Source organism: Acanthochromis polyacanthus, chromosome 18 (genome assembly GCF_021347895.1).
Source record: "Acanthochromis polyacanthus isolate Apoly-LR-REF ecotype Palm Island chromosome 18, KAUST_Apoly_ChrSc, whole genome shotgun sequence".
NCBI classification, from domain to species: Eukaryota; Metazoa; Chordata; class Actinopteri; family Pomacentridae; genus Acanthochromis; species Acanthochromis polyacanthus.
The window spans coordinates 26,788,754-26,808,201 of NC_067130.1; the positions used below are offsets into that span (position 1 = coordinate 26,788,754).

At 38.3% G+C, this 19,448-nt stretch overlaps 1 protein-coding gene across 4 annotated transcripts; it reads left to right on the top strand.

Annotated features, from left to right (window-relative positions):
* Positions 1 to 639: 639 nt before the first annotated feature.
* Positions 640 to 9,139, top strand: LOC110956089 (bromodomain-containing protein 3-like). Of its 4 annotated transcripts, none has more exons than XM_022201370.2 (10): positions 640 to 710; positions 2,907 to 3,221; positions 5,087 to 5,224; positions 5,306 to 5,441; positions 6,195 to 6,457; positions 7,349 to 7,477; positions 7,584 to 7,739; positions 8,296 to 8,396; positions 8,477 to 8,751; positions 8,888 to 9,139. In XM_022201370.2, exons 2-10 carry the CDS (start codon positions 3,015 to 3,017, stop codon positions 8,980 to 8,982), a joined length of 1,500 nt encoding a protein of 499 aa, XP_022057062.1. In that variant the 5' UTR covers positions 640 to 710; positions 2,907 to 3,014; the 3' UTR covers positions 8,983 to 9,139. The 4 variants fall into 4 exon arrangements, with proteins under 4 accessions (XP_022057062.1, XP_022057061.1, XP_051794864.1 ...); XM_022201369.2 differs by lacking the exon at positions 640 to 710 and adding an exon at positions 717 to 1,041; XM_051938905.1 differs by lacking the exon at positions 640 to 710 and adding an exon at positions 4,177 to 4,247 and having other exon boundaries at positions 3,121 to 3,221.
* Positions 9,140 to 19,448: the final 10,309 nt, after the last annotated feature.

The following is a 19,448-nucleotide window of genomic DNA, read 5'->3' on the forward strand; positions in this document are numbered from 1 at the left end:
GCCAGTGTTGTCCATGCTTTTATTCATGCGCTTTAATATATAAAGTTTATCTATATAGGTTAAATATGCAGATGTTTCATGTGGACTTCAATACAATACATACTTTATTTTTATCATGTTATTCAATCATAACGCTCTGTAAAAGACACAATTTTCACGCATAAATTAAATCTTCTTGTTTGGGATGTTTCATTAGTTGCTTGTCCAGTTTTGTCCATGTTTTATTCATTTTAATGGCTTCAAATTAACGTTTTTAATATATACTTTAATTCAACATGTACCTGCTATATGGAATATTGAAGGTTTTTTTTAATGCTGCCTCAGTTTCCAGCATAATTCCTGTTCCATAGTTCCTGAGATAATTTGATCAATCCAAGTGTTTTATTAACCAATAAAAGGATCTTAAAATCAATTCTGAGAGACACAGGTAACCAGTGGAGAAACTTCAAATTATTCATTATCTATACATTGTTCAATCCTCATTAGGGTGGCGGGGTCAAATGACTATATTATATTATATGATATTATATGATATTATATTATATTATATTATATTATATTATATTATATTATATTGTGTTGTATTGTATTATGTACCACACCCTCCAGGGCGGCAGGGCGCAGTATTGTACCTTTACCGTAAATTAGCAGTCGGTTGACGAAACTAATGACGAAGCGGACCATGTTCCTTGCAGCCTCGCCTGCTGTAGGTCAGTCTGGAAGTTTTGAGTTTGTTTATCCACAGTCTCTCGTTGGCATACGTCGATTTCGCTGCTGTGTTTAGACTTCGTTGTGGGTTTCTGAAGTAGAGCAGCTTCTAAACTTTCTGTCCGTCGTAGCTTTACAACAACAGGAGTTTGTAAATAGCTCATTTTATTTTGTGTAGTGTGTGTTTTTCCCCATGAGAATCCCATAATCCCCTGCGAATCAAGCGCACTGGTATTTATGCTAACTTTATCTAAGGATAACGGCTAGCTAAAAGGCAACTCCCTTTGAAGGGTTTGCTGGAAGCTGCCCTCCTCAAAGCAAAGCAGGAATCTCGTAAGCAGACTTCTAAGTAGACATTACTAACCATAATCATGTTTAATTATCTTTATTTGTCATGTCGACTTGTGTTTATCAGTCAGTGACGCCGTTATTTTAACCAGTTAGCAAAGTTTAGCTAACTTTCTGAACGTTTTTGCAACAACTGCTTTTGTGGCATTTAACTATACCAAGCTCAGTTTAAGATTGACACACTTTGTATTTGCTTTTTGGTGTTCTATTGGTTTAACTAATAATATGTCAACCGAGTAATGACAGGAATTTCAAGGTATTATTTACTATTTTGTCATTTATATATTACTATATTGTTTTACTGCACCTGCCATGCTTTACAAGCCACGCTCAACAGATAATGACATTTCTCAATTGGTAATGAGTACAATACATTAAAAATGATAATTAGAATAAACATTGTAAACATTTACTTTTTACATTGTAAACATTTACTTATTTAAATCACTTACAGTCCTTTGTATTTGCTCCATTTGCTGTTTATTTGACCTGTATCTGTCTGCAACCTGCAATTCTTGATTTATTTTTGAATCAGTTTGTGTGCTTGTCAGTGTTTCATGTAATGCACAAAATCACTATTTATTTCTTGCATGTGAAAACCTACCCAGCAATTAAAGTGATTCAGATTTTGAATAATTCAGTCATCACTGATGCAAGCCCTTCTTTTTTTCTTTTTCTTTCTTAACACCCCCAAAACAACTAATAAACAAACACACCGGAATCAGTCACAGTGGCTGAAACATGACCACTGTCATATAGCTGTAAATGTAGAAAGCCACCACTCCTATTATAGTAAAATTTAAAGCAGGTCAATTAAACAGTTACTATAGTCATATCTGTTTGTTTTTTTTTTTTTTAAACTGCGAGGGCTGTATCACACCACAGAAGTAGATTTGTTCATATGAAACCTCATGTGACATTTGTTAGATACAGCTTACCTGATATCTTTTTTTTTTTCCAAGGCTGGTTCTGATCCAGATTTTTGTGATTATACAGATGATTGGAATATTTGCAGTAAAACTGAAAATTTAGTTGTAAAAAACAGAACAAGAACAAAACTGGCTGATAGCACAAAGCATTGTTGAATAGTCTTTGATTACTAATATTTTACCTATGTTTAATTAGAAGAGTGGGCCTGGGATCTTTCTGCATGGAGTCTGCATGTTCTCCCTGTGCATACGTGGGTTTCTCCGGGCAATCCGGCTTCCTCCCACAGTCCAAAAATACGCTGAGGTTAATTGATAACTCTAAATTGCCCGTAGGTGTGAATGTGAATGTGAATGTTTGTCTGTATATGTAGCCCTGCGACAGCCTGGCAACCTGTCCAGGGTGTCCCCTGCCTTCGCCCGAGTCAGCTGAGATAGGCTCCAGCATCCCCCGTGACCCTAGTGAGGATAAAGCAGTGTATAGAGAATGGATCGATGGATGCATAATTAGAAGAGAGCATTTCACTGATTATTCTTTCCTCTTGATCAAAGGTTATTATTAATGTGCAACCAATTATGTATGATTGTTCAAGATCTCAGAGTGTTGATGGCAGAGAAAGTTTTTTGAACGATTTACTCTATTGTGAAGCTGATTTTAATAGAAAACAACATCAATATTAGGAATAATGCAGAATATTGGTACTAATAACTGTCGCTCCTTTGTACATTAATGTAAGTTTTTTTTCCATTATTACTTTTGAGGTATCTTTCGTTTTCTGCTATACATGTCAAAGTTAGGCATACAAATTTAACAGTAAATTGATTTCATTGGACAATCTGACACAGTCACTTACTTTCTATACCTTTCTTCTTTGGACTATGAGAGGCACATTTTTATAACAGTTTATTCACTTCTGTCAACAGGTCATTGTGTGGCATGAAAACTCCGTATAAAGTGGGCTAGTGTTCCCTCAGATTCTTTGATGAGCTGACCGGCAACATAGTCCACAAGAGACAACAGAAACCAGAAGAATGTCAACGGACACAGACCCTCCACAACCCGTGAACGCTCCACAGCTCATGAACCCTCCACCTCCTGAGGTGACCAATCCGAACAAGCCAGGCCGGAGAACCAACCAGCTGAAGTACATGCAGAATGTAGTGATCAAATCAATGTGGAAGCATCACTACGCCTGGCCTTTTTACCAGCCTGTCGATGCAGTCTCTCTCGGACTACCAGTGAGTAGCTGGTGATTTGCTTCTTGAAACAATGTCAAATATTCCCTAATTCCAGCCCCTTAAATGAGAAGATTTGTTGTTTTCTCTCTCATATTACACTGTATGATACATGCTTTGGGGGTGTTGGTTAATCAGGTGCAACAGTATTTTGCAGATTATCTGAAAGTGAAAATAATCACCTGTCTTTTTAAGCCAAGAACACAACATGAAACAAATCCTGAAATAAACATGGGTCTCCTGCATTGTAGAGGCTTTAACAAAACTGCAATTCTGCTCTTTGAGATCTACTTTACTGTTCAAAAGATTGGGGTCACGTAGAAATGTCCTTTTTGAAAGGAAAGCAGCTTCTTTTTCAATGAAGATAGCAATAAATGAATCAGAAATACAGTCTAGCCGTTGTTAATGTGGTAAATGACTGTTGTGGCTGGAAACGGCTGACTGAAATATCTGCATAGGGGTACAGAGGAACATTTCCAGCAACCATCACTCCTGTGTTCTAATGTTAGATTGTGTTACCTAATCGTGTTGAAAGGCTAAAAAAGTGAGATTTCAGGGAAAACATGAAATTGCCGCGATGGCCCCAAACATTTGAATAGTAGTGTAGTTGTTTTCCCCACTGCAGCAGTCATAAATATCCATCTTAAAGGCAGCAGTCTAGATTTTTTGGAGGTGCCAAAAATATATTAACGTGCAAATGAAAGTAATGTACAGGTGGTGGATGCCTGAAGAAGATGATTTTTTACACACTATTGTCTATGTTGCCTTGTGTAAGAGCATCCGTTTTCCTCTCCTTTCACTGGAGTGAAACTGCCTCTAAATCCTTCAGTTTTCCTCCACTTTGTCTTTCTTTCATTGCAGCTGTTAATGATGCTGTCTAAGGTTTGTTAACATCTTTTCTTTGTTTCTTCCCCCGTTTGGTTTCTTCCTAATTCTCATGCTCTCCCCACTTAAACAGCACAGTGAGTATAGAGGCGTTGGAATGTGGTGCCACACTTTTCATCCGACATTGGCAGCCTGTACTCAAATGTGAATAACAGTCTGATAATTTGTTTGCTTGATTCTGCATTTTTAACATGTCAGTACTTAATGACTTGCTAACTAGAAAAAAAGGTTTTAATTTTGATGTTTGATGAAGTAATTTAATAGGGACTCTATCTTAAATAGTACCTGCTGTAGTTTATTATTAGGACCAACTGTTTGGGGTGAGCTCAGAGGATTATGAGAACAACTGACATTAAATCAAATTTCAGTCTCATCAACTGAAGTGGTGCGGAAACCAAAAAGACAAATCTGTAGACCTTAGGTAGTAATATGTGTGTGTGTGTGTATGTATGTGTGCATGGTTAGATACTGTCCAATGTTATTCCAGTTTATTACAAATGAATTCATATTTATGTAGTTTTGGCTACAATTTTGTATTTGCCGTCATTGCAGTCACCTACATAATTGCTCAGATCTGAGAGCATCGTGTAATCACTGCAGCAAAGTCAAACAGGGCTGTGATCAGACAGATTATCCAAACTATTTTGTTTCAGCCAAGAAAATACAGGCAGCTGAAACACACGAACAACAAATTTGGTAATATTTCAACAGTTTGCCCAGTTTTGCAAATGTTTTTAAAGTTGGCTATCCTTGGGACTTTGTGACTCCATCTGGACAAAGCAAAGCATCCCCACGGGTTTCATGTTCAGTCACTGTCAGCAGTTATGGCCAAAAACTCAAAATAAGATCCATACTGTAATAAACTCAAAAGAAGCGTGTGTTTGATTTCTGCATGAAATAACTTTTCAGATATTTCTGACAGTATGAGACAAACAAAACAAGATTATATTCCTCTAATACATTGACTCTTTTTCTTAATTCAGGATTATCATAAGATAATAACCTCTCCTATGGACATGGGAACCATCAAGAAGCGACTGGAGAACAGCTACTACTGGAGCGCGAGTGAATGCATGCAAGACTTCAACACCATGTTCACCAACTGCTACATATATAACAAGGTGAGGAGCTTTGTTGTTGCAAGAGTAGGCTGCTGATTTGCCCCCAAAATTGTGCTTCATAGTTTACCCTCTGTCTTCTAGCCAACAGACGACATCGTGCTGATGGCCCTCGCCTTGGAAAAGATTTTCTTGCAAAAAGTTGCCAGCATGTCTCCTAGAGAAGTGGAGATTTTACCGCACGTAGCCAAAGGCAAGACCAAAAAAAGCTGCACTCCAGGTAATTAATTAGCTTATATGACGAGGTAACGCAACTTATTTGAAAGTGAACAGAGCATACTTGTACAACAAACAAAGGTCACAGGCAGGAAGAAGGAAAGTTTCATTGATACGAGGCTCAATATCTTGTACATAATATGACTTTTTTTTAATTCTTGGAAGATGACAGATCTGATTTGGGACATGTGCCTCTACAGCAGGGAGATTACACTGACAAAAAAGTCAGAAACTAGTTAACGAAACTGATTCCTAAGGAGAAAGATATAAACCATATCAGGCATGTAGAACAGACAGACTATTCTTTTTGTGGTGCAATTAATAGATTAACAGGATGTTTTATTCAACGAACCGCTGCTTCAGAATTCTCGGTGTGTGGTTTTCTGAGCACGAAATCATGCAGGGCAGCCAGGCTTTGAGTTTTACAGCTGTCTGAGCCTATAATCTGTTTGGAGACGAAGGACCTCAGAATCGCCCTTGGTATGAATAGTATAAATGTTTTATCAATAGTCCAGAATTTTGCAAGTATGAAAATCATTGTGAGTGTCGTTGTGTTAGTTGGATGACCCTCTTCTATGCTCTTTTTGTTTGAAATGACACTGCTGAAATGTACTTGAATGTTTTCTACGCTGTGTCTTGTGGTCATTGAATACAATATGGTAAGAGGAAATCTGAATACTTAGAAATGTGAAGACCGGGTTGAATTGTCTTTAGTGTATTTTCATGTGCTTAACAGTCGCTTTGAATGTTTTGTCAGAAAGCAGGAGGAGACGTGAAAGTGCAGGCGCATCCGTCACTCCTTCTAAAAGCGACTTTGAGGAGGAGTCGCCCCAACAGGGAACTGCACATGGCGGCCTGAGCGAGCAGCTCAAGTACTGCAATGACGTCCTGAAGGAAATGCTGTCCAAGAAACATATGGCCTACGCCTGGCCTTTCTACAAGCCTGTAGATGTTAGAGCGCTGGAGCTGCACGATTACCACGACATCATCAAGTACCCCATGGACCTCAGCACCGTTAAAGTGTGTTCACTTACAGTCACATATTTACTCACTAGGGGTACACGGTGGTAGCATCATCATCGGTATCAGCATATAAAGGCATTAAAGTGAAATATTCTTGGTCCCAAAATGAACACAGACCGACAGATAGAAAAGCAGTGTACAGTTTGTTTTCAAAATGTTGCAGAAGAATTTCAACCTTTACATGCAAATTGAACCAGTAGTCTTATTTTTGGATAGTGAATGTTTACACTTAAAAATCATTGGATTTTAGGTCTGCACCTGCCAAGGAGTTATATTAAGAGTAGGCAGAATATTATGTTAATTCCTCTGCACAGGAGAGAGTTGATTTTCTTTTCAATTAATATGGAAAAAAATGTGCTTATGTCACTATAGACATTGACAATTTGCTGAAATGAGTTAGAAAATATAATTACACGGGACATTAGCAGATATTGTGCATCCTTATTACTTTTATTATTACACTACTAGTACACTACTATTGAAGATTTTGGGGTTACCCAGGCAATTGCATGTTTTCCATGAAAACTCACACTTTTATTCCTGTGCTAACATAATTGGACAAGGGTTTTCTAATCATCAATGAGCCTTTCAAAATGATTAGCTAACACAATGTAGCATTAGAACACAGGAGTGATGGAGATGTTCCTCTGTACCCCTATGGAGATATTCCATTAAAAATCAGTGGTTTCCAGCTAGAATAGTCATTTACCACATTAATAATGTTTAGACTGGATTTCTAAGTAATTTAATGATATCTTCATAAAAAAACTGCTTTTCTTTCAACAGTAAGGACATCTCTAAGTGACCCCAAACTTTTGAACAGTAGTGTGTGTTTACAAACACAAACACTCCATCTATAATGAACTCAGTTTTCTTTTACATTTCCAGAAAAAGTTAAATGGAGGAGAATACCAGGACGCACAAGCATTTGCTGCAGATGTGCGGTTAATTTTCTCTAACTGCTACAAGTACAACCCTTCAGAACACAGCGTCGTCAGCATGGCCAGAAAACTGCAGGTGTGTTGTGAGCGGTCAGATTCAATAATTAAAGAATTCAACACCCCTCTCTGTGCTTGCTGTTTAACTCTGTTCTTACCTGTCCTCGTGCATTTCTTTGCTTCAGGGAGTGTTCGAGCAAAGTTTTGCAAAAATGCCGGACGAGAGCGTGGAGTCGATGTCGACTAAGAGCTCAGGTCTAAGTGGCAGCGATTCCTCCAGTTTGGAGAAATCACAGCTTGCAGAAGAGCGTGCCACTCACCATCGTATCCTGCAACAACAGGTGGGCTTCTGCACAGATTCCAACATAACAAGGTGTTGGAAGTAACAAAGCAGTTAATCTGTTAAATGTATAAAATGATGCCCTCCAAATACTGGCACAATCAACATGCACTGCCTGTATAAAGCACTGTGTATGTGTAAATAAAATGAAAACATATTTTTTATATGATGTAGAAATTTCACCAGTCGCCTCATCAGTAAAGTTTTTCCACGAGAGGATTTTCTGGAGCAGATTTCTGCTTCAACCTGCAGGACTTCTGCCAGGATCTTCTGATAAGATTAGCATAAACTCCTCTACCACCTTATTTTATACCTCTCAAGTGTCCAGCAAGGACAGAGAGATAAAGACAATCAGATGCAGAAGATAAATCTAGTAAAATAATATGCTGAGCTGGACTAGTGGAAGAGCTTTGTGTTTTCTTACCTCTGCTACATCACACACAGCAGCGACTCTGACTCTCACCTCCTCTTTGGTTTCTTGATGCTGCAACTTTTGTTGGCTTTTTAAAAACGCTGTAGCATTATTAAGTGGTATCGTTTCTGTCCACTCTTTCCAGCTTCAAACTGTTCCCCAACAGCTTGACGGTCCCGTGAGAAAACCGAAGAAGGAAAAAGACAAATATGAGAAAGTGAACAGCATGAAAAATTCCAGCTCCAGGTATGATTATGTACATAAATCAAGAGCTTTATTTTTCTGGTATTTTACTCCCTTCGAGACCTACATTGTCTTAATTTCAGGCGCTCGCTGGGGGGATGCAAAAACTGGGATTCAGGCATTGAATGTTTGCCGATGACTTACGATGAAAAGCACCAGCTGAGCCTTGACATTAACCGGCTACCTGGCATGAAGCTGGCCCGCGTGGTGCACATCATTCAGACACGAGAGCCCTCAATGGGTAATGCCAGCCCGGATGAGATTGAGATCGACTTTGAGATACTGAAGCCCTCCACGCTGCGAGAGCTGGAGCAATATGTCAAGTCTTGTCTGTATAAGAGGTTCAAGAAATTTCAAAGTGAGTACAAACAAAAGCCCCTCTGCCATCTTCACTTAAATCATTTCACATTAAGTTGCTAGTTTCCCAGATAATTTCAATGTCATCTGCAGCATTTCATTGACAATGGTGCTTTTTTTTTCACTCTTTCATCTAGAGAAAAGCAGTCAAACCGTATCTCATCACACTGACAGCAGCAGTTCTTCAGACTCTGCCACCAGCAGCTCCACTGACTCCAGCTCCGAAGAGTGACTCGTAATCACCGCGTTGCTTTTATTTATTCCTTCTGTCGTGACCAAAATGCCTTGTTTTTGTTGTTTTTTTTCAAAGAATGTTAAACATGCTTATTTTTCTACTTGTTCTGTTTTTAATATGTGGGAAATTAAACTTGCCTCCTATTGTTTTTGTATTCAGCGTGGCTTCTCTCATTCTCTTTCTTTAGAAATCACAATATCCGTCTCTGGCGTTTCTTATCAGACGCTATAAATCTGCTGCAGAGGTGGATGGCAAACTGCTGGGGCTAGAACAGATTTCATAACGTGTGATTTCCAGCCAATATCCGGTTTCTGGCATTCATTTGGTCCATTCTGTTTAATTGCAGTGTGGGCCTTTTTCAAATATACTTACACTCGTTTAAACATCAGACTGTTGCGTTAGCTATAGCTGCTTATGCAACAACAATGTACCTGACCCCCCCAAAAAAACACCTTACCACAAACAAAAAAACAAGCTTGTTGATGATGAAATACCCAAGTTATGTTTCAAGTCTCAACAGGTATATTCTTTTTTTATTCCGTATGAAGTTGAAAACAAGCTGCTGGAGCTGAAAAAAAATGTTGAAATTCTGAGGCTCTGCAGTTGAAACAGTTCAAACAGCAGGGATATGAATTGCAAAGAACAGACCACAGCATGAAAAAAAGTCCATGTAATGAAAGTTTCACTATTGCTAAAATATGCGCTTTAATATGGAACATGACAGGTTGGTTGTGTGACATTGTTTTCACCTATAATTTTGTTTTTAACATTTTTTTTTTATCATTTTCATCCTGATATGAAGCTTCTTCCTTTTAGAAGTAGAAGATATTAGTTTAAAGTTTAGATATTTTTTTTAACCATAAAGTGCTACCTATGTGGACTTCATCCATACACTGATACTTAAAAACGTGCGTTGTATGTACGGCAAAAGATGTATAGTACGTAAAAATCCAATAGCCTCATTTAGTCTTCATTTACAACAATATACTGCTTGTAAAAGAGGTTTACACATTAATGTGCTTGCTCTGTAACTTTACTGTGTCTCCTGACACCCAACCTTGGGTGTAGTAAAAAGTAAAAGCACAAAAATCGCCTCGCAGTGCTCGTAGAAAACCACCTTTAATATTGTGCTCTTTAGTAAACAACTCCTCTGTGAATGAAAGCTGTCTTGACTCGGACATTAACTTCACTTCCAGCTGGTCTACCAACTGCTGAGCCCAAACTGAGCCCAGCGCTGCCTAGTCCGAACAGCTGGCGCCTCCAACGGATCTCAGTGCTTCACTTGTCCAGTTTTTGTATGTAGAAGGCAGTAAAGCAATGAGTTACTGCAGGGAAAAGATGGGAGAGAGTGAATTAGATACGTATTGCTTGTGGCTCAACACTCCATGCAGCTCAGCGGTTAGCCAGGAGGTGGCCATCATGTTCCATCTTAAATGGTTGCTTTCAGTTCTGTATTTTTTTTTTAAATAAATTGAGCAGATTGATTGGGTTATACAACTTTTTAATGATCATATATCCCTTCACACCAGAAATAGACCTTAAAATGATCTAATTACTGAGATAAAGCCTTTTCAGAAAGCAGATATTCTCCTCAAGATCCTCTTATTTATGCAACAATGCCCTGACAATGCATTGATTGTGTATCAGACCTGGAAAAAAAAAAATCATCTAGAAGCCATAACTGCTTGCAGACTCTTGGCTCATTCATCATTTACCCTATTCTCCCCCCCACCCTCCCTGCTTGCCGTCCTTGCACTGTGCATGTTGTGCTCTTTTTGACCTGCATTCACATCATGCCCCATGCAACATGTCATCCGGTTTGGCCCACAGCAACCTTGGGGGCATGATTGATCAGTGCAACAACTCCACTGCCAGCCAGTCATTGCTGCCACTTCTGGCCATCACTCAATGCGTGAATCTAATGTTGTTGTTGTTTTTAAAAAAAAGACCACATGCATGCAACTCTGTAAACATCACACTGTCATGTGCTTTTGATTAATGGATGCCTGGTTTTCATTCTTTCTGTACCATCTTGTAGAGGGAATAAATAAAAACGCCGCTAATGTGGTTTCCTGTTGGTGTCGGTTTGAATCAAAGAATACAGATGGCGTTTCTGATTTATGCTAATGTATATCAATAACCCAAATTATAAATTAGCTGATTTTTTTTTTAAAGAAAAATGAGCACTTCCTTTTTATCCTCAACTTTATGGTGCGTATTAGTCTATTTCCAAACCATTACGTACACAGGCAGAGATTTTGCTGAGCATGATTTATTTGCAGCACTACACTGCATCACATGCACACAAAGTATATGTATTACTGGGCGCTGCTCAGTGCTCAACAGTATCAATGGATCGGCTATAATTTGCATGTCTTGCACAATAGTACTCCAGTAGTTGTGCATTCTGGGCGTCAACCCAGCAACCTTTCAGTCAGAAACCCATTTCATTAACTTCTACATCACCTCCGACTCTTATTTTACCTCCCAGATATCTCCCGGTTCCACATATCTATATGCTGTATATTTTCCTTGAATGTTATCTCTGTTTTCAAGGAAGTGCACTTTTCAAAAAGCCATAACAGGATGTTCTGGCGGTATCTTGTTGAAATTTCTTGTCCTTCAGTTATCTGTGTAGACAGGATTCAGAAATGTTCTTTTCTTTTAAGTCTGTTAAATAATGTACATCTATTTTCATAAATGAACACTAAGAGGTAAAAACACAGTCTGGGAGTTTGCTGCCAGTTGTCCCTTCCCTGCCTTCTCTGCAGCTATCTCTGCTGTTTTTTCATTTCATTTTTTCTACATTCTGTGGACTCTGGTGTGAAAGGACTTAAAGATTTATAAGCCATATTTTAGGCTGATTAGGGAGGTTCAAATGGTCTTTAAATGTTAAGTGAGCTAATAGCTCCATTGACCGAACACCATTTTTACATCACAGCATTCATCATTGTCGACGTCCAATTATGTATTTTCCCTGTTTTCATATGAGGAATGTTGCATGTGCAGATTACAGAGCTTTTAGGAGTTACAAAGGATTTTAGTTGGCTATTAAAGAGTCTGGGCTGCACAGTGGAATAGTGGTTAGCACTTTCGCCTTGCAGCGAGAAGATCCCAGTTCGAATCCCGGGGTGGGCTGGGATCTTTCTGCATGGAGTTTGCATGTTCTCCCTGTGCATGCGTGGGTTTTCTCCGGGTACTCCAGCTTCCTCCCACAGTCCAAAAATATGCTGAGGGTAATTGGTTACTCTAAATTGCCCGTAGGTGTGAATGTGAGTGTGATTGTCTGTCTGTATATGTAGCCCTGTGACAGACTGGCGACCTGTCCAGGGTGTCCCCTGCCTTCGCCCGAGTCAGCTGGGATAGGCTCCAGCACCCCCGCGACCCTAATGAGGATAAAGCGGTGTATAGAGAATGGATGGATATTAAAGAGTCCAGATCTACTGCTACAAACAGAGCATTAAAACAGCTTCAACTCACAGTAACTATCACTCTTATACTTGTATACTGACAACATGCTTCATGCAAGTTGCTACCAATGGAAGCACTGGAAATACATACTTGTAGATGAGAAATGTAGATTTTGGGGTGGCTTATCTTGACATCAAATTGCAGCTCCTCATCTTTACAACTCTTCTCCAAGTGATTCCACAATAACTTTTGGTCTTTTGGTGGTTCTACGGTGATAATTTTAAACCTGGCGTACCAGAGGCCTAAGGTGATTTCAAGAACACTCAGCCAGAACCCACTGTATAGCACTGGTGTTCTCAAAAGACTGACCATGTCCATACTTGTTTAATATGCGGGCAAACCCACCTCAGACTCCTTATCTGTCTTGCCAACCAAGTCATGAGCAGTATGAAATTACGCGTGATGGGAAACATTCCACTGAATGGTACCAAGACTTTACATCCAGCTGAATTTTCATTTGTAGGTTATCTTAAAGGACCGTTGTCCAGTCTTATCTGGAATTCCATATGTATCCAACCCCTGAAACCACTCTCAAAGTTTTTTCTAATGGTACTGTTGGCCCTTTGACTATATGCCAACAATCTTGAGTGAAAAGCCTTGGAGGGATCTTCTATGCCTCTTTCAAATCTGGCAGACAGTTCAGCTCAGATGAGACGTTCAGCCAAGAGAAGACCAAACTCTGTCCCCAAAACTGTGAAAAAATGATCCATCACTTGTTTAGACTACTGTGAGTTCTTAAATGTGGGTGAATAGCAGTTGTTTCTACAGAACAATACAAAATGCAGTTGCTTTATAATAGATTTTAAGATTTTTTTGTGTGTTTTTGAGGCTTCAAATGGGTTGGGACCACTTTATTTAGCAGAAATCTTGCATCATCATAGAGATTGACCTACCACATGATCTTGGGTGTTCTGAGATCCAGGCCCAAAAATAGAGATGATTGGGTCCTTACTGTGGTGCAGATTGTGCTCGCAATCTCTGAAACAGCTTACTTTCTCATAGGAGCTGCTCAGATTTTAGAAATTTTAAAATCAAACAAACTCCTTCACTGCAAAAACTCAAAATCTTAGTCTATATGTATTATTTTTAGTCAAAATGTCTCATCCCACTCGATTGAAGATAAATTCACTTAACAAGTGACATTTCAGCAAGATGGAGGGACTTGTTTTAAGACAGTGCATCTTAAATATCTGGTTTAGTCAAACAATCTTGAAATTATCTTGTTTTGAGTTGAATTTTACAAGAAAACTGAAAATAAGTTTAACCCTCTTGTCATCCTGCGGGTCAAATTGACCCGTTTTAAAGTTTAAAAATGTGGAAAATAGTATATATTTTCACAGTGAAAGCTTCCACATTTTCAAAATTTTTGGGAACTTTTTGAACATTTTTTTGGTTGGAAAAAAAAGAGAAAGAAATGCTAAACAAAATGTTTCTTGAGGATCATTCAGAAAAAAAATCAGATTTCTTTTCTGAATGTTCTTCAGGAATATATTAGAAGTTTTACTGATATATATGTAATCACTTTAGATATTTTTATGATTTTTTGGAAGATTTTTACTCATTTTATGAAAATATTTCCAATTTTCATTTTTTTATTTTTAAAAATTTATTTCTTGCCAAATTTGGAGATTTTTTTTTTAAATAAAACTTTTTAGGGACATTTTTAAGGAATTTTCTTCCTGAAGATTTTGCGAATTTTTATAAATTTGGGGAATTTTTTGCTGAATTTTTGAATTTTTTTCAGACAAGGAAACAGTTTTTTTTTGGTGCCTGTAAATGAGGACAACAGGAGGGTTAAGACACCTAAGCTTGTCAATCCTGGTAAAATATAGGTTAAAATAAGTTTTCCCAGCTAATTTTAAGATATCAGTGTTCTAAATATCACATCTTGTTTAAAGAAATCTTACCAAGCCATTATTTACTTGTTCTATTGGCAGATTTTTTTCACTTATTTCAAGATAAAAGTTCTTTAAAAAAAAATTTTCTTGTATTGAGAGGAGCACTATTTACAGTGTTTCACTGATCCAAGCTGATCTTGACACCTTGACTTCATTGGTTATTGTGCTACAACTCTTTAATCTTCTTTTTGTGTTATCTTTCTATTCAAATTTGTTTCATAATCACTGTGTTTTGTTGTGCCGTAGCACCTGCTGTACCAGCCCGATCTCACGAGGATTCGTGAAACTGTTACGTAAATTTTTGTTTCGGTTTCGTGCGCACCAACACGATTTCGTCATGTTTTTCGTGCCGCTCACCACGAAATGCGCACCAATGTATTTTAAACGGCGGACTTTTCGTGCCACCCAGAACGTATTTCAAACGAATGTGTGTATTATATTTTTAATGTAAAACCATGGCGAATCCAACGCTATATTTTGCATGACATCGTCCCTAACCATAACCCTAACCATAACCCTAACCATAACCTAACCATAACCTAACCATAACCCGGTGGTACACTTACCAATTTGCATAGGAATTTAAAGAATGTCCGGCGGCCGGTGGCCGCAAACGCGATCACACAAGCAGTATACGCCGATGGACAGCTTAGATCGTCATGAATCCGCTGGTATAAACCACTTTCAGCTGTGATTACCACAGCGGGTTTCGTTGTGAGCAACACGAAAAACATTTCGTGGTGAGCGGCACGAAAAACATGACGAAATCGTGTTGGTGCGCACGAAAAAGAAACAAAAAATTTACGTAACAGTTTCACGAATCCCCGTGAGACCGTGTTGGCTGTACAGCGCTGTGGTTTGTAAATGTGCCTTATAAATACATTTGACTTTGATTTTGACTTGGTGTCAAACAAGATGTACATCTGGTCCTTTTTTTGTCAGAAATCTGGCCTCCAGGTGCCACGGGGAACATTTGAAGCTTGCATGAGGCTGTGAACAGTCACAACATCCTGCAGCAAAAGAAAAGGGTAGCTTCTGCTTTTGAGGGCCTAATATTTTCCAAAACCCCTTGAAAAACACTGTTCATATGAAGTGAAGGACAGTAAAAGTAACCACTACTATTTTCTCTGCACTGTGTCCCTGCCTGTTATGTCTTGGTGGCCAGTGATGGCAAAAGATAGACAAATTTCACTGCTTACTATCTCTAGCTGTGAAAATGAACTAAATTATAAGCACAAGAAAGAGTTTAATTTGGCCACCTGAGCCCTGTATGTGAGCTAACTCACATTTCCATACTGATAATGGCAAAATTGAGCTTGGAGGTGTTCTTTGTACAGATCTCCAATTCTTAAATCTAACAAATCCTCTTTCAAACACAAAAAGAGAGCACAGGAAATCACTTTTTTTGCTCTGCTGCTCAGTTTTATGCCTGCAGATAAATTGTGTAAACGTCCCTGCGGGAATCTGGAGGTGGGAAATGATGATGACTGAGTTGAGAAGGTAATGAGACATGACAAAGGGGGCCTAACAAGGAACAGGTGGCATATTGATGTCAGTGACAATTAAGTGATTAATTGACCAACTGTGATTATTTTATTAACAAAAGATGACATTGGGAAATAAAGGAAGATTAGAGAGATTTGGAGAAGAAGCAGGGGAAGTGCTCAATTCTACAAAAAATCAAAAAACCAAATCAAGCCCAAATGATCTAAATGTGAGTAGATGAAAAGAAACTCAGAGCAAAGAGCTGCTGAATGAAGATTTCAGGATCACAAGAGGAGATATGTATGCGGATGATACATTCTCGTGATAAGAAAGAGGAAGAAACAGATTTGATTTCCAGTGAAGTATGTGAAAAACATCTCCACCAGTTAGCTCAAATTTCATTTTTAAATTGGTCACTTGGGGGCAGCACAAACCGACAGCTTTGATATTCATTTGGAGTCATATTTCTAGTTGTTTGACTAGTTTGTTTCCATAAACATTTTGACTCTAGAAACTTTAAAGCATGTTGCTTAACTTTTTAGAGGGATTAAAGTGATAAAAGGTTGTGTTGACTTGAAGCAGCCTTTGTAAAACCTAAATAGTAGCAGTGGGGGAACGTAACTGAGTATGTTTTATCACATGCTGCACTTTACGTGAGTCTTTTTACCGAAATAATTAGTCAGTTAATCAACTATTTGCATGCCAGAAAATGTATTTGTATGTAATCTGTAAAAAATTTTCATGCTTCCAGCTCCACAAATTTGACTATTTCCTGTTATTCCTTTAAATAATTTTAATGCATTTTGGCTGATTTTGAGGTGTGGACAAAACAAACATGATGTCACTTTGAGCTCTTTCTCACTATTTTCATAACTTTTGCAAGCAAAAAAAAAAAGAGAATCCATTGAGAAAAATAACCAGCACAACATAGTCATTAGCTGCAGTGCAAAGCGAAACAGTTCAAAGTTAGCTTCAGTACAGCAGTAAAACACTGATATTAAAATGATGCATAAAATAATCTACAGTCGCAGGCGCCACTTTTCAACATTGAATACTTTTAATTTCAGTACTTTCTGTATAATTTCCTGATTCTGCTGATCTTCTTTTACTTATGAAACATTTTTAATACAGGACTTAGCAGTGTGTTTTAGAACTTTTGATTACATAAAGGATCTGAGTACTTCCTCCACCTCTGACGTGAAACCAGCATCAGTCAGTACAATCTCATCAGCCTTTTCCCCAGCAGGCAGTTTGACCTGTCACTGTAGGAGGGTTTGGTTCTAATCAAGACAACCAGTGACCAACAGCTCAGTGAAGCAGCTGACGTACATTTGAATGATGGAGTCCGTTTTTTACACCAGTGTTGGATTTCAGTGCAGGAAAATACAAAAATGATGTGAAAAGTGTCACTTCCACTCTCCGGGGTCTGTTTGAAACAGACTTTTTGGTGCCACCAGGTATGATGGAACAAGTCACAACAAGAAAGTCACATTTTTCACCGTCATGGAGTGTGGAGAGCTTCTCCCGCTATGGTAAATATGGTGGTTGTATGTTTTTCTGCCACATTCTGTAGATTATATCAGTTAAACTGAACCTGAAAGTTCCTGTAAACCCCCACCAACACCAAATCCATTTACTGGAACAGGGAAGAAACGTTTATATTATGTTATTTCAAATATTACAGAGTCGTCCCCAGAAGAATACACTGAACATTTCTCTCATATAGTCTGTGATTTATATCAGAGCTACGGCTGTGAGGGATTCTGCGTTTTCTGTTGCAATGTCATCCAAACGCACATCCTCGGTAATTCTCCACTCCCTGTGCTCTGGTCGTTTTCATTTTACCTTTTCGTCTTCTGTTATTCTGTACCGTAAATGATTGTCTGGTGTGGTTGTTTTTATTTCCCTTTACAGCAACTGTCAGCAGGATGTTGTAAAAGATTGTGTGTGCTCATCTGATCTCTACAACTAAAGGTTAAAAATGTATGTGTGATTCTGGGAATCTCAGCATAAACATCGTGTTCTGTTCCTTATATAGCTTATTATGTCTGTACTGCAGATATGGCTGATGTCCATCAATAACTGCAGCTGGTTTGTACATCTGAGAGTGTTTATGTTGGCATTCATACTCTAATTACATCAAATGACCTCTCTGGAGATGTATTCTTAACCCTCCATAAAGTTGTGACTTTTACAGGACAAAAAAGGGTCAAAATCAAAGCAGCAGACTCAGAAATAGCCAAATTCTTAGTCTTTACTGTGGGTCAGTTTACGAAAACAGTGGATCTTGCAGTTCTCATAATGTAACTTAGTTGGGTCTTTAAGTTAAACACTCTTTACCTTCTAAACACCCCCATCTTTCTGCTTAAACATATGTGATCTGAAGCTGAGATAATGCTGAAGATACCCCTAGAGTCATCAGCAGTGTAGTTCTGGCTATAACTAAGAAGTCATTTTAATGCCTGCAAATGATGACTTTTAACTCCAAAATCAGTGATTTAACTCTTTGATACACAACATGAGTCAAAAATGATCCAATTAATGCCTCCTAAAACTCCGGTTATGACTGTCCACACGTAAACCCAGGGTTTTTCCCAAATCTCCACTTTGGCCGGAGTTTTCAAAACCTCCGTTTTCAGAACCAAAAACCTCCGGTTACGTGTGGATGACAGGCCGAATCGGAGAAAAATATATGCGTTTTCAGACTTATCCGGATACGTGTGGACAGGGTCTGAGTTTGCTCACGAAGCTATCAGGATTTGTGATAATCAACAAGATATTCAGCAAACACCTCAAATATTAAACGACAAAGTAAATTTATGTCAAAAGGTGTAACGTGTGTGAAGGAAGATTTCTGAGCCATATTGTACACAGGAGGCGGTTTGCATACTTGTGCATCAAAGGGTTAATATGACCATGTGGATGCGGACAGTAATCTAGAGCTGGAAAGTTGCTAAGTGCATTTACTCAAGTGAAGGTACTTAAGTGAAGTGCTATTACTCATTTCAGAGTTTACATTTCGGCTACTTTATTATGTTAGTCCACCACATTTCAGAGGGGAATGCTGTACACTTTCCTGTGTACATACATTAGTTAAACTGGCTGCACCTCGAGCGGCTACATCTGGAAAAAGCTGCTTATGAACTGATGCATTGACAGTCTAGTTATGTCATTTTAAGGGGGCAGGCATGTTTACTTTTAGTGCTTTATGTATGTTTTTATGATAAATATGCACTTTTATACCAATGTCGGTGTTTTTTTTGGAGTAGATTTTTTGTTAACTTTTAGTTGATTTAAGTAAAGCAGCTGAGTATTTCTTTCACTGCTGCACAATTCTACTTCAGGGGAAACACTGCAGGCAAAAAAAAAAACAACAACAACAACAACAAAACATTGTTTTCTCATGCAGTGGTTAATTAGGAGAGTAGGGCTATTTTGCTTCCGCAGCATGTCTTTGTTTCAACCAGTGAAAAGAAAACATCCACACTTAGGTGCTCATTTTATTATGTTTTGTTAATGAGATAAAAACTTCCTTTGCATATACAAACACAACATTTCAAACCTTGTTATACAAAACAAACAACAAACTAGCAAAAAGCAACTGTCCAA

What these genes read in the sequence shown, in the direction of transcription:
- LOC110956089 (XM_022201370.2), top strand. Translation starts at nt 3,015, where the DNA reads ATGTCAACGGACACAGACCCTCCACAACCCGTGAACGCTCCACAGCTC. An exon ending in CAGTCTCTCTCGGACTACCA is followed by an intron (nt 3,222 to 5,086) that starts GTGAGTAGCTGG and finishes TTCTTAATTCAG; the next exon opens with GATTATCATAAGATAATAAC. An exon ending in CAAAAAAAGCTGCACTCCAG is followed by an intron (nt 5,442 to 6,194) that starts GTAATTAATTAG and finishes ATGTTTTGTCAG; the next exon opens with AAAGCAGGAGGAGACGTGAA.